The 14,433-nt window shown below is 46.1% G+C and overlaps 2 protein-coding genes and 2 non-coding genes across 12 annotated transcripts in view; 1 reads left to right on the forward strand and 3 right to left on the reverse strand.

Annotated features, from left to right (window-relative positions):
* The window catches only part of PXN (paxillin), a 62,154-nt gene that overhangs the window by 46,625 nt on the left and 1,096 nt on the right, over positions 1-14,433 (reverse strand). For 2 of the 6 annotated variants that reach the window (XM_053993452.1, XM_053993451.1), the window contains 2 exons: positions 4,216-4,231; positions 1,193-1,424 (listed from right to left, as the gene is read on the reverse strand). In XM_053993452.1, coding sequence (XP_053849427.1) covers positions 1,193-1,247 — 55 coding nt within the window. In that variant the 5' untranslated portion in view covers positions 1,248-1,424; positions 4,216-4,231. Of the gene's footprint in view, positions 1-1,192; positions 1,425-4,101; positions 4,232-4,852; positions 5,045-14,433 lie in introns of those variants that run through there. The other 4 variants (XM_053993448.1, XM_053993449.1, XM_053993450.1 and 1 more) reach the window with 3 other exon arrangements.
* LOC128816598 (U4 spliceosomal RNA) lies at positions 2,746-2,886 on the reverse strand. Its single transcript, XR_008439962.1, has one exon. It is a non-coding gene; the product is annotated as a U4 spliceosomal RNA (small nuclear RNA).
* Positions 3,507-3,647, reverse strand: LOC128816599 (U4 spliceosomal RNA). The gene has a single exon (XR_008439963.1). It is a non-coding gene; the product is annotated as a U4 spliceosomal RNA (small nuclear RNA).
* On the forward strand, positions 5,045-13,270 carry SIRT4 (sirtuin 4). Of its 4 annotated transcripts, XM_053993458.1 has the most exons (6): positions 5,045-5,075; positions 7,299-7,804; positions 8,445-8,739; positions 9,855-10,058; positions 10,484-10,790; positions 12,426-13,270. In XM_053993458.1, the coding sequence occupies exons 2-4, from the start codon at positions 7,305-7,307 to the stop codon at positions 10,005-10,007; spliced, it is 948 nt and encodes a 315-aa protein (XP_053849433.1). In that variant the 5' UTR covers positions 5,045-5,075; positions 7,299-7,304; the 3' UTR covers positions 10,008-10,058; positions 10,484-10,790; positions 12,426-13,270. The 4 variants fall into 4 exon arrangements, with proteins under 4 accessions (XP_053849433.1, XP_053849431.1, XP_053849434.1 ...); XM_053993456.1 differs by lacking the exon at positions 12,426-13,270 and having other exon boundaries at positions 10,484-11,218; XM_053993459.1 differs by lacking the exons at positions 10,484-10,790; positions 12,426-13,270 and having other exon boundaries at positions 9,872-10,015.

A 14,433-nucleotide genomic window follows, 5' to 3' on the forward strand; every position in this document is an offset into this window, starting at 1 on the left:
TAGAAACGTGTCCTTTCCTGGGGTCTGCATGTTTCCTCCACCATGTGACAAGCATGTGCCTCAACTTGGGTTGTATTTTTACTTCTGCATAAAGTGCCTACTGTGCTCTGTTCATATTGTAGCCTGGTATGCAGGTTTTATTTTCAGCTTCCTACAGTGTCCTTTGGGAGTCTGGAAGTGAATGTAAATCAAGAAAGCAGTTTCTATTGTGTCTCAGGGCTGAAATTAAGCTGTCATAGAACCAGTTAGGGTTGAACCCACAAGAAATGGGTTGTGTCCAAGATGCTCAGTGTTAAAAACAAAAAAATAAAGTCATTATTTCTAAAGCTTTGCCTATGGCTTCTGCACTGCATTGAAAGGGTTGGTGGGGTGGGAAGGCAGGGCTGTCCATGAGTGATACTATCCTCTAGGCATCCTGCTTTTAAAAGCAACCTGCTCACAGCCAGGTGCTGTTCATAACTGAATTCTTCACACATTGACATTTCTTACTTAAAATTGCCAGTCCCTAACCCTCCCATGAGAGCTAAAGGAGTTAGGGGCAGGTTAAAACCCTAGCTGCCAAGGCAACTTCTCAGTGTTGTGGGCTCAAGCTCTGCCCTTCCCAATACCTTGAACTCCTGTTTCCTCACCTGCTCTTTGGCTCAGACTCTTCCTGACTCACAAATACCTGCTTGCTGCTAGAAAAACACAGGCCTTCTTCTTATGCTGTGCCCTGTGGCTGAGACATTTTGATCTACCCTTGTCTTTCACAGAAGGTGTAACAAGAAGTTACCACCCCCATTTGCAGATGGGAATGAGGAACTGGAAATGAAGTTAGACAGTGAGTTAACATCAACAAAATGCTGAACTTTAGGGCTGCCTGTCTCCACACAATCCGTGTTCAGAGTATTCCTGACTCCACACCATCTGTGTCCAGAGTACTTGCTCAAGGCATCTTTCCCTCTTGTTGAAGAGTCATTTACCAGTTACAGACCAAGTCCCTCAAAGTGGCGCTGACCACTGACCACACACAGGACCCTCAGAGTTGATGGATTAACTGTCCACCTGTGCCCTGTCATTTCACACTGGCTGCCAAACAGGAGTGATCCAGCTCATTTCATAATACCAGCAAAGAAAAGCATCGTTACTTGCAACCTGTGTCAGAGAACAGAAATAAAGCTACACTGGCCTGTGAGGCATGTTTAGAACTTACCTGTGCACTTTCCAGAGAGTGACTTGAAACTGCAGAGCAATGACAGCGCCTTCATTGCAGTGTTTGCCCTCTGTGCTGTGCCACATGAACATCATGCAAGGGGATTTTGCTCTTTCTTCAGGTGAATGCAAGGGGAAAATTTCAATCAGAGCTTTAGGCTTCAGGCAATAGCAGTAAATCACAGCATGCAACTCCCACATTCGAGGTCCAACTTCACGCTTGTTGAAAGGATCTATTACAGCAAAATTAACAAACTTGGTTTCTGGCATAAGGTGTAGGACATGACTTTGCAATGCAGATTGAAAGCACCACACCAAGGCATTATCACAGACAATTCTGGCAGTAAAGATGAGAAACAATCAAGTGATAAATCCAATACTTATCAACACAGTTTATAATAATCAAGAAATTACCTGAAGTGTATGACTCACTACAAACTACATATCCTTTGCTATTTCCCAGTGTGGCTTATTTTGCCAAAGGGTAATGGCATTCCTGTGCTTCAGGGTTTGATTTCAATTGATATTGCTGGCAATAGGAACAAATGGGGGGACAAAGGCAATCTATGAGGTTTCACTGTCACTCTTGGTCACTGTTGTGTATAATATCCCAGCATGACTGAATGTTATTTAAAAAAATAATAGTAATTATTAAGAGGAAACACTGATGTTCACTACTAAGTTTTCTACTTTACCAAAGTTTCAAGCAGCTGCCCAGCTCAAGGTCTAACCGGCAGGGTAGGAGCATCGGGGTGGCACACGTGGATCTGATTCTCTGCCCATACAGAGAATGTCAGAGGCAAGCTGTCAGCAGCAGAAGGTACATCTCACTCACACAGCCACGGAGGGCAGCTGCTCCCAGCTGCAGCGGAGCTGGTGTGCAGTGGTCATTAGTCTCCCTCCGCAGGGCCTGCCTAGCTATTCAATTGCTGCAAATTAGGAAAGGATGGGGTTTACTTATAGAATAGGAGTTGGCACCAGCAGCTGCTTTTTCCAGAGTAAAGATTTGTGATTTCTTTGACAATAAGGAGCCTTTTTCTATTGTTTTTTTTTTTTTTTTTTTTCTTAAAGCAAGTGATGTCAATAAAGAACTGCACACAAAATGGAGTTTACAGTACTTTACACTAAGTGTTCCCTAATGGATTTTAGAGGACTCCTGCAGCTGGGGAAGCACGATTCAGACTTTCATTCCCCCTAGATTCCTCCCTGCTTGTTGAGAGGCTGAGCTCTCCTAAGGATCCTGCTCAACAAGAGCTACTCCAGAAACCTTTCTCCAGCACCTAAGCCCCCTCCACTTCCGTTTTCACTGACCGATTCCTTTTTCAGTAACTCTGAGAAAAAAAGAAACGAGCTTTTCATGTAAGAGCGCCCTCATTTTATTAAACCGTGGTTTTGGCGGCAGCAAACCCCAGCAGCGCTGAAAGAACAAAAGCCGTACTATCTTCCGTAAAAAACCTCTCCAGCCTCGGGATGCAAGAGGACTGGAAACATAAACCAGAATATAATTGACCAGCCTGATCTTAATCTAAATCTATCTTTCACCACCATATTCAGTCTCCGTAGAGACTGTCAAAAATTGCCAATGCCGACTATATTTCAAGTCGTCATGGCGGGGTATTGGGAAAAGTTTTCAATTAGCAATAATCGCGCCTCGGATTAACCTCATTGGCTACGATACTGCCACTGCGCAAAGCTGACTGGGCTAACCCGCCGCTGCCACCACTCGCCCCGGGGCTGCCGCCAAGCTCGCGGCGAGTCCTACCGCCCGCCCGCTCCTGCCTGCACCCTCCCAGCGATGCTTCCAGCCGTGCCCCCCGCCCGCCCCGCGCCCTCCGCGCCCCGCCGGGACCGGGGCGCTCCGTTCTGATCTCCGTTCCGGGCCCCCGTTACACCCGCGAAGGCTGCTGGGAGGGAATATGCAAAGTAAGCGTGACGTCACCGGGGCCGCCCCGCGCGGACCGAGGGGCCCTTCCCGCGCATCCCCGCCGTACCGAGCCCGGGCACCGCGGGCCGTGAGCCCCAGCCAGCCCCGAGCGGCCACAGCGCCGGGGAGCCCCATCCCAGCACGAGTCCATCCCGAGCATCCCCACCACCTGCTCCAGCAAGAGACACGGTTTAATAAACTGAACGCGCTTTTAGATTAAGAGATCGCTGTCTGTCTTCTTTTTTCAAAGGTGCTGAAGGAGGAACGATCAGTGAAACGAGACTTGCAGTAACCCAAGTGCTGAGTGATCCCCACTTCTGAGACCGAGATCCTAAACGCGACACCCACTTCTTCGTCCCCACATATCTATCTTTTGACCACACATAATCCGCCTCCGAAGAGGCTCTCAAAAATTGCCAATGCCGACTATATTTCAAGTCGTCATGGCGGGGTATTGGGAAAAGTTTTCAATTAGCAATAATCGCACCTCGGAACACCCTCATCGGCTACGATACTGCCACTGCGCAAGGCTGCCCTGCCCCCCCGCCCTCCCGGCCCCACGGCCGCCGCGCCCCCGCTGCGCTCAGAGCGGGTGCGGGTGGTCCCGCTGCCCCCCGCCCGCCGCCCCCGCCCGCAGCCCGCGCCGCCCTGCGGCGGCCGGGGATGCACCGGGAGGCGACGGAGGGATCGACCGGCAGCCGGTGGCACCGCCGGGACCCGCGGAGGTTGCCGGGAGGGCACTATGGTAATGAGCACTGCTCGAGCTGGGGCACTGGCCAAAAATCGCCGTTTTCCACCCCGAGAGGGAGCGCACGGAACAGGGAGGGCACTCTCGAGGAGCACCAGGGAGAAACGGCGTCTGCCGGGTGCCACCAAAGCAAAGTCATCACCCAAACAGTTTAAAACACGTTTAAACTCCTAAAGTGTAAATCACTCAAAGTCGTTTAGACTCACGACGCTGCCAAAAACAAGGCTGCACTCCACACCTTAGCCCAGGGGCAGAGGGACAGGCAGGGTGGCTCTGCACACCAAGCGAGCAGGATGCGCTTCTTCCTTGTGATCACAGAATTACACACTACTACACAGACGTTCAGGCTCACCTGGTGTTTGAAATAACTGTAAGAGAAAAAAAAAATGCATTAAAACTTTCTGCAATGTTTTGAACTGTTTAGCAAGAGCTCTTTGATGAATACATTTGAAAAGCAGCCCAAATCTTTAGAAAGAGCCCTTTGTCTGTAAGACTGCTGGGCATCCAGTGCATCAGGCTGCTACCATACAGCAGTCTGGCCTTCCCCATATTATTTGTTCCTCAGAAATTTTTGCTTCATTTGAAGAAGAACAAAGCAAACACAGAACCAAAACAAAACAAAAAAGAAGGAGGGAAAAAAAAAAAAAAACCCGAATGCAAATTCCTTATTGCCAGGCAAATGAAACAAATTATCAGGTGATTATTGAGACTGAAACCTGCACCAAGCAGAGAGGCAAAAACATGCAGAGTTTGCAGAGTCTGGTGCAGAGTCAGCACCAGACAGGTTGGCACTGCTCTAATTCCCAGGCTAGACATGTCTTTAACAGCCCTCAGTGGACTTTTCTTCCATAATTTTTTAGCCACATTTTAAGCCTAAAACATGTCAGTATCAGTTAAAAGAAAACACATCTTTTATAAGGACAAGCACCTACAATACATTTTATCAAAGCTATCACATGCATTTCTATCAAATGAACTCGGATTTTAACCTCACACGTTTCCTCGAGGGCTGCTATGCAGCTCTGAGCGTTTTCAAATTGTCTCAGGTGTTAGGATGTTGGGAACACCTTTCACTGCCCCTCCGCCCCCCTCTGACGCATGGGAGTTGTAGTGTCTGTGCTTTTTTTTCCCCGTGAACTACATTTCCCAGCGGGCTCCCCTTCCGGTAGGCCAGCCCTGTCCTTCCGCGGCCGGGCGGCAGCAGCATGAAAGGTGAGTTTTCAGCGTTATTCACCGCATGGCTCTTCTTCCATCAGCCGGGTTCGGTGCGGCTGTCACCCCGTCCCCGCCCCGTCACAGCACAAGAGACACGTGCGGGTCCTTGTGGCGCGGGGGCCCCTTTGGATTTCTGGCCTGTAGCCGTTTGTAGGATCCTATTTATCTTCCTTAACCTTGCCTGATCTTTTCCTGTGGAGCATCTTGGGTGTGTGTTAAAAACAAACTCTAGCCTCAGATCTTCGTAGGTTTGTTTGAAGAGTTTCACTTGTTATGTAAAGTAGGTTTGGTTGTTTTGTTTTTTTATTTTTTTTTAATCTGAGCACTTTCATTTTAAAAGCAGCTTCGTATTTGACAAGAAGTATTCCATCCTTTAACATTTTCTCTTCCATAGTCCTTACCTGGTTCACAGCAGCTTTCAAATGTATCTAAATGTATCTGTAATTTTTCCTTTCTCTCTCTTGTGGGCCAACCCTTATTACATTTCTATTTCATTTTGCCTCTGAACATTTCCTTCTGAGAGATCTTTTGATAATAAGGGGCAAGAATGAAGAGTTTTCATCAGTTAAAGCAATTTAATTACCATCAAGCTGGCTTAACAGCCTTTGGGGAGCATAATGACACAAGTTACTCTCAAAACAAATTAGTTTATTGGGAAACTTTGTCCCTTCTAATTAATTCATATGGGAAATTAAACCTCTTTAGAGAGAATGCCCAACACAACTCCTGCTAAACAGCAAGACAAAGCAAAAATCATTGCAAACAGAATCACTTCTTAGATACAAAAAGCAATTCAGACTATGGAGTCTGTCCAATCATCCCTGTATTTTAACTCATGATCACAAAAAGCTTTGAGAACTGAAGACTAACTGAGCCAAATCTACCCTTTGCTACTAGCAACAATTTAGTATCACAATGCTTGGAGCTGAACACCTAAACTTCAGATGTATCTAAGCCCCCAGTTACCTAACAGTACTAGGTCTTACAGTAAACACAGTAATATTTAAATACATCTGAAGTTTAAGCATTCAGGAGATCATTCCCTTTTATCAGTAAGTAAAGTTCTTCCTCTGTCTTCCACATCTTGTACAAAGCCCCCTGCTTAGGGAGATTTAAGGAGGCAGAAATACCAGACAGTCAATTCTCAGGATTGTTGGTTTCAAATCTTTTTGTACATTATTTGCAAAACCATAGTGAGGCCAAGAAAAAACAGTTTTAAAACAGTGAAATGGAGAAAGAACTGCAGACTGCTGGAAAGCCCAAACAAAATCGAAGTCCAAACCCATCCACTCGTGTCTCAACAGGTCCTGCACACAATTCCAGGCTACTTAATCAGCAAAGCCATCCATCCTGCCTGTCCCCAGCAGGGCATGTCATTCCTCCCTTAAGCAGAGTGTCCCTCCCATTCCTACCTGCCAGGCAGTTCCTTCTGCCCCAATCACTTTGGATGATCCCTTCTCTCTCAGAAGGCCCCTGTGTCTGCTGGAGAAGCAAAGCAGTGCCCACCCAACTCCCCACTGACTCTGGTGAGGTGGCACCCACAGAAGAGGAGGTGCCAGAGGCATTTAGACAGTGCCCTAATCATCTTCAGTCCCATTTCAAGGCCTGTTCTGCACCAGGCCTTTGTAAAAAACAAAAACAAAAAAACCAACCAAAACACGCCACACAGGAGTAACTCCAGTCAAGGCCTTTGTCAGGGAAAAAAAAAAAAATTCAAGGCTGTTTTTCTTTCCCTTCCTACAACATGTGTAAAGAATGGGGTAAATATAAAAGACTGATTTGGAGCAGGCAGACTGTTAAAAATGCAGAACAAGGGTCTCTTCTGGGGAGGAACCAGCCAGTGCCTCTGGGGTGAGGTGCTTGGCTTTCCTGCCATTTCCTCTCTGGCCTGCTGCACATACATGGGAAAGCCTTTGCATGCACAGGTCTTTCTTTGCTCTTTACAAGTCCTCTTAGGCAGCCATCCTTCACACCAGGGTAGAACAGCAGGAACCCTGCAAGTCAGAGTTGTTAACTTTGTGCTCAGTGTTCCTCTCTTCCAAAAGTACATACTTAGATGGTGGGCTTTAGTTCATGTTCCCAAAATAATTTGTTTCTTTACTAAAAAGAGAGCAAAGAATACTTAACAGTGTCATTTCCCAGAGACTCACAAGCAAATGGCATTAAGGACATGGTTTTTGCTTTCTTTTACCTGCCATGTGTTCTGTTCTTGCCTTTTAGCTGAACATGTTCTCTGCCAGGACGTGGTCTGGAGTTTTCAGGGCTGTCAGACTGCATCATTTCAGATCCCGTTCTATATCCAGAGCCTCTCCAAACCTGACTTTCGTGCCAGCCTGTCTTCCCCCAGATCCCGCGGAAGTGGAGGAGCTGCAGCGCTTTGTTTCTAACTCCAAGAGGCTGTTTGTAATGACTGGAGCTGGAATCTCCACGGAGTCAGGGATCCCTGATTACCGCTCTGAGGGCGTTGGGCTCTACGCCAGGACAGACAGACGGCCAATCCAGCACGCTGAGTTCGTCCGCAGCGCCAGTGCCCGGCAGCGCTACTGGGCAAGGAACTTCGTGGGCTGGCCCCAGTTCTCCTCCCACCAGCCAAACAAGGCACACCTGGTACTGAGAGACTGGGAGAAGCTGGGCAAGCTGCACTGGCTGGTGACCCAGAACGTGGATGCCCTTCACACCAAAGCCGGGAGCCAGCGCATGACGGAGCTGCACGGCTGCATACACAGGTACAGCTGCTGGCACAGGGGGGTTGTCAGTGGTGACTGACAGGCAGCTGCAGTGTCAGCTGCTGAGAAAGGAGGCAAAATGTCCATGCTGCATTCCTGCAGATGACAGGCACAAAGGTGGTATTGGGCTGGGGTAGAGAAAAAGATCACAAGCCAGTGCTGTTCACAGCATGGTATTTAAGAAACATGACCACCACTCCATTTGGAGCATTATTTGGATCCATTTCCTGGAAACCTGTATCCATTTCCCCTTTCCTTGGTACAGCAAATGTCCTCTTAGTAAAGAGAACGAGGGGATCATGAGGATACAAGGATTATCCACCTTAAGCAGAGTGGATAGTGCCAGAATTGCACAGGATATGTGTATTACAGAAGGGCCATCACAGTCTGTCTGGGATCACCCAAAATTTCTAAATGAAAAAGCACAGCATGAACTGGGAGAGAGGATGCATGCCAGGGTTGAAAGCACTTCCTCTAGAGCATTCCTACAAAGCAACAGAGTAGAAAGACATCTCCTTGACCTGTACTATTTGGTAAATAAATGTGGAAAATCATTACAGGCCTCCTAACGAACAAGTTAGAGTCTCCAGATCTTCGGCTGACATGAAACTCTCCATTAAGACTTTGCTCTGAATTTCAGGGTTTTCTGCTTGGCCTGTGGAGACCAAATCTTGCGTTCTGAGCTCCAGGAGCACTTTGAAGCTCTGAATCCTACTTGGAAAGCTGAAGCGTTTGGAGTGGCTCCGGATGGGGATGTCTTCCTGACGGACGAGCAGGTGCGCAATTTCCAAGTCCCAGCCTGCCGTAAATGTGGTGGAATCCTGAAGCCCGATGTGACCTTCTTTGGAGACACAGTGAGCCAGGAAAAAGTCAGTTTTGTACACCAACGCCTGGCAGAATCAGACTCCATGCTGATAGCAGGATCCTCTATGCAGGTAAGTAGGTCTGCCTCCCAAACTGCATTCCTACTTTGCTGCTACTCTGCCTGCAATGATCCTTGGTGCCACAGCTTAGGACTACAAATGGCTTGTGGATCAGATCAGCCTTTGCAGAGCTTCTTTGTATTTTATCTTTACCTTGGTTGGAATCTGGCTTTATGGGTGACCTGTTTGGGCTTCCCTGTCACTCTCTTGCCAGTCTACTTCGTGCTGCTGTAAATACCTCCATTCAGACCTCTCTCTGCTGGCTCCTCCATCAGGTCACAATTGTCCATAAAGACAAGATACCTGACACAATTAATTCCTCACATTTTTTTACCTGAAATTTTTAGCCTTTGGTAGCTTTTTAGGCCTTGTGGCACACTGTCTAAAATACCAGGTTTTGGGACCTCTCATTCTTTATTAAATTCTCAATAAGAGAGCTGAAATATCTCTGCTGCTTGGTATTGTCCTTTGTATCACAATGTGTTTTCTCCACTAGCCTCTTATCTATAAGGTAAGGTAGCTAAACAACAGGGGTTTCTAAACCCATAGAAGCTTTTGTAACGGTGTTTATGTAAGATAATTTTTTCCAGGAACAAGGTCTATTACATAAAAAAAACTTTACTCTTAACACCTCCCAGAAGGAGATAAAACCAAGGCTGCCTGATTGGGATTCTCTTGGCTTCAGGATACTGGATACAAATTCATTGAGCTTGCACTTCTTAAGCTTATAATCCTCTGTACAGGAATGATTGAAATGCCTTAAGTTGGTTCTTGTACTACCTAAGGTGGGCCATGCAGGAACCATCAAAGCGCAGCATTTAAGTACCTGTGATAACTAATAAAAACTGCTGCAGAGATTTACTAAAAGACAAGGACATTTCCCTTCAATCTGCTCTGAAGTTTTAGTTTCTATGAAACTGCAAATCCTTCACTGAGAGAGGTTAAAACCTGTTCTATTCTGTGCACTCCTGAACAAAGACATTTCCTACCTGAGCTCAGTGCAGCTGCCTAACACAGCATGTATGTACAGCCCCTTTTCCCACTGTCAATGGCAACCATTTTATTCCTTTCTGTAACTCCTCTTTTGCCTAAGCTGCCTGTAATTTTGTTTTCTGGTACTCCTGCAGGTGTACTCTGGTTACAGGTTTGCTCTTGCTGCTCGGGAGAAGAAGCTGCCAATTGCAGTCCTTAACATTGGGCCCACCAGGTTAGATCACTTTGCATCCTTAAAGCTGAATTTCCGCTGTGGAGAGCTGCTGCCTTTGATTGTTTGCACATGACCCAACCAGCTGAGCTTCAGTAGCTATCAGGATTAAAGTTATTTTTACAAGGTGAGTACCTTCCCTGGTCAGTCACCTTTCAGGGTAAGATTATGGGTTCCTAGCAAATGCTGAGACTGAGATGTGCTCACTGCACCAAAAAGTGGATGTAAATTTTAATCTGTAATTGGTCTGCTCTGATGGGACATGATACTATTTCCCATGATCATAAACAAAAAACATAGTAAGTGCTAGCATTCCCAGGGAATTGGGTAGGAGTATCCAGAAGACTCAGTAGTGTAGAATTCCAATCCATTTGTTACTATCAGAAAACTACAGGGGATCACCTGTAGTTCCAGAGAACTTAATCACAATCGTTGCCTTTGCAACTGACAATTCAAAACCTGATTGAAACTGGTCCAGCTAATCCAAATCAAACACTGCTGTTTAAAAATCATCAATTCAGTCCATAAAGCTTCTTTCCTCCTCTCCTGCAGGACTCATCTCAGAAAAGGGAAAACTCCAATCCAAGAGGCAGCTGTGAGATGCAGTGCTGAGGGTACCAGGAGAGGGCAGCAAGTCTCACACGCGTCAGCCTCACCAGTTCTCTCCACTGAAACCATCTCCACGTATCAGGAAACAGAATGAGGATGAAAAAAAAGTACTTTTTTGCCTTACCTTGCTGTTTTAAACAGTGCCTTTTCATTCACTGGGACAGGATAATTGGACTACCATGTCTGAGGACAAAATACCTTTGTTATAATTATCCCCAGAGGAGAAGGGGGGAACGGGGATTTTGACCAGGTAATTTGAGGCTGTAGCACAGGAGGGCGATGTGGGACTGCTGGGGGATCCAGTGGCACTGGTGGGATACTGTAGAGTGTGCAAAGAGGAAAAGGAGGCAAGAGGAACTGCAGTGGTCACTTAAAAGAAAAAAGGTTCAAAATAGAAGCTGAACAAGAGCATTGCTTTTGTAACAGATTATTTGGAAGCACAGGCTATAAGGCTGACATCTTCCAGCAAGGAGGGGAAGTCAACTGTTGGTTGACAAGGTAAACTCCTTCCTATCTGACCCCTTTAAAAATGAAATATTGTTGAGATGCCAGAAGCTAATCTGCTTATAATCAGCACTACTTTCAGTGAGGCCACTACATTTTCCATAATGCATTTTTGAAGATGTTATTTAATTAATGAATAGCTACGGAATCAATTTAAATTGTTTAGAAGATTGAGACTATTTGCATTGTAATTTTCTCTCCCTCCCATGATTTATTTAAGTACATTCTCAGTAGCCAGTTTAGATGCTTTGTTTTTCCATTTTCCTGCAAAAATGCAGATTGTAATTACTAGCAGCTGATGAATTAAGAGAGAAATACAATTAAATCTGTACAATAGGTCTCCCTCAGGAGGTAATCTCTGTTGAAAGGCGCAATTTCCACACTCCTAACAGGAGATCCATCACTACCGGGTAGTGATTTTTTGTTGATCCTTATGATGGTATTGTAAGCTCTATCAAACTGTGTCCAGAGTAAAATACAGAACCTGGCACAAACTAGAACACTAACTTTTTGACCTGACCTTCTTCATGAAACTACCACTCCCCCTCTTCTAGCTCTGAAGGATTTAATTGTTGGGGTTTTCCAAGTGCCCCCTCCTACTCCAAGTAACATGTCCTGGACTAATATTTTGACAAGAACTGTAACAAGCAGTTGGAAACAAGGATGCCAGAGTCATCTGCTAAAAGGTCAAGTAGCAAAGCAAGGGCAACTGACCACAGGATGCAAAGTTCATTTTTGCTTTGTTGTCGATTCAAATCCACTCCAAGAGAGAGCAAATAAAACACAGAATCTAAGGCATACATAAAGCATCCAATTTCCGCAGAAGGTAGAGGGCGTTAAGATGCATAACACATTTCAATATTTGGCTGTATTGTGTTAGAGGAGAGACAGCTTCACTTTGAAGCCAAGCAAGAACAGTTCAGGACTCCCAGCTGCATTCTGCTCTCATTGAATGGTGACTCCACTTTCCAATGACTCAGGTTTCTGCTGCTTGGCAGTGAGCAAAGCTCACAGATCTCTCTCCATCTTTAGCTGTCCTGTCCACAGTTCCGCTGTCCCACCAACCAAAGCTATTGCAGAAATCATGCTTAAAGCACAGCAGAATCTCCACATACACCATGTTTTCATGTAGGGGCTTTTCCTGTAAGAAAAGATGCTGATGCCTCCTTAGCAGAGGAGCTGGGGCTGAGTTTCTCACTATCCACATCATCTTCTCCCCCTCCTTGAAACTTACACAACATTGGTGTGTCAAAACCAGAGGCTGCAGGTTCAGTGCCAGTAGAGCCAGCATTTTGAGAAGGTGTGGGAGCATTGCCAAGCAGTCTAAAGTCTTGGAATGAGTTCTGTGACAGGTAACTAAACCTCCCTGCCTCCTCTCCAGTTCTGCAGCTGATCCTGTGGGAGAGGAGTCAGGATGTCTCTTCAGCATCAGTCTCAGAAGATTCATTACCCCAGCTCTCCACTGATTGTACTTTTAAGCCACCGGGACGATGATTTAGAATAAATGAACATAACAGTAAATTTCCTGTGCATTGTTTATTACTATATGGTAATGAGCATATCTACAACATCTATATGAGGCCGAGATGAAGAAGTTCCTTCTTTTTTCTGTTAAGTTGATACAGCACTACTAAAATTGACCTCTTTTAGAACAGGATCAGAGCACTTCACTTTTTAAAATATTCCCCAAGATATCATTAAGTTTGCTCATGTGAGAAAGGCCTGAGAGAGCCTAAAATTCCTATACCAAAAGCCATGACATGAAATTAGCTGAAACAACAGCTTTTGCTCTTCTCTTTTCTTACAACTGTTCCTCCTGAAGCTTGGATAGAGGAGTTGAGAGTACCTTTTAATGGATTTTTCTTCTGCTCCTCTGAAAGTGGGTCTGCTTTGTTGGGTCAACCCAACTCTGAAAGTGGGGTTGGAGTTCCCCAAAGCAAATAAAAGTTACTTCCTATTTGGCAAATCTTGTCTTTGTTTCTGGGCAAATTCTCAGAGCAAACTGTAATTGAGTCCAGCAGCCTGAGGAAGGTATTTCACATAATGAGCTCCAGTGGGGGCAGCACACAATGCAAATGGTCCAGAGGGTTTGGTGCCTGTGGTGCAAGTGAGCCTCCCACATCTTACAGTCAGATTTCTCCTACTGACACACCGGCTTGTTCATTACTTCTGGAAAATGACCCAAAACCCTGGGCATGGAGAACTTGGGAGGTTCAGTGAAGGTGACTAAATCTACCATCTAGAGTGTGCTTCCTCCCCTGTGCCTTGGATGTCGCCCTTTCCCAGCCTTTGCAGCAGGCAGGGAAACAGCAAAGTCAAGCCAGATGGGCTTTAAAACCTCTGTTCCAGACTATTCCTGCAATTCTGTGTGCAGCTCCCTGTCATCTCCCTTCCCACCAAGGAAAGGTACCCCAGTGCAGTTCTTCCCTTCTGCACTAGACAATGGCAGAGGAAAAGAGCCTGAAGAGGACGAGCAACAGTGCGAGTGTCTCGAATTGGTTCCAGGCCCAAACAGAAACTGACACAGGATGATTTACCATCAGCAGAATTGTTTGCTCTCTGCAGTCTCACCTCAGCTGGAGCACTCTTTTTCATCTGTGCAATGCCCATGTAGTTAAAAGTAATTCAGCTCTCCCTGCAGAGAGTGAAAAATCTTGGCATAGAAAACAACAATAGAGAAAAGATAAGAGACTGAGACTTCACTTCTGCAGTGAGCCCACGGAGCTGCTCTCTCTCCAGCACCCTATGCACCAGCTGTGGTGCTGTGTAGGGTCTCAGAGCTCCCCCTTGCTGAGCACAGGGATACCTTGCGTTCCAGGCAGTCCCTTTCTGGTTTGGAACAGAAGTACAGGCCGGCATGGTAGGTCTTCACGCACTCCTTGTACTCCCCCCTACGCTGGCAGTTCAGGCAGTCACCAGCCCTGCTCTTACTCTTCCCACGACGTTCCTCAAAGCCCTAATGAGCAGCTTTGCACACCCCCTTCAGCCTCCCCACCTGTGCTGTTCATTAGGGCCTGACACTCTGCATTATGTGGGAAGGCTCCCTATGGATGGGGAATGTTTGGATTTAATGGTGGGTCTTTCACACCATCAAAGCAGCATGGAAATGAGAAGGACCAAACATATGTGCAGGCTTATAAAATCTGTATGGAGTAAGACAGATACGGAATCAATTTGAGCCTTTATTTGGTTTATCTATGGAATGCTAGCATGCTCCAAATGCTGAATGCCAGGAGTAGATATACTGCTCACCTCAAATCTGGAGTTCCTGTTACAGGCAAAATTCATACTAAGTTTCTGAAATGCTTCCAATGCACTCCAGCAATCTTCCCTACTTGTGATAATACAGCTTGGAAGTGCAGTGTTCCTTCCAGATAGTGATCATATTT

Source organism: Vidua macroura, chromosome 18, assembly GCF_024509145.1.
Source record: "Vidua macroura isolate BioBank_ID:100142 chromosome 18, ASM2450914v1, whole genome shotgun sequence".
Taxonomy (NCBI): domain Eukaryota; kingdom Metazoa; phylum Chordata; class Aves; order Passeriformes; family Viduidae; genus Vidua; species Vidua macroura.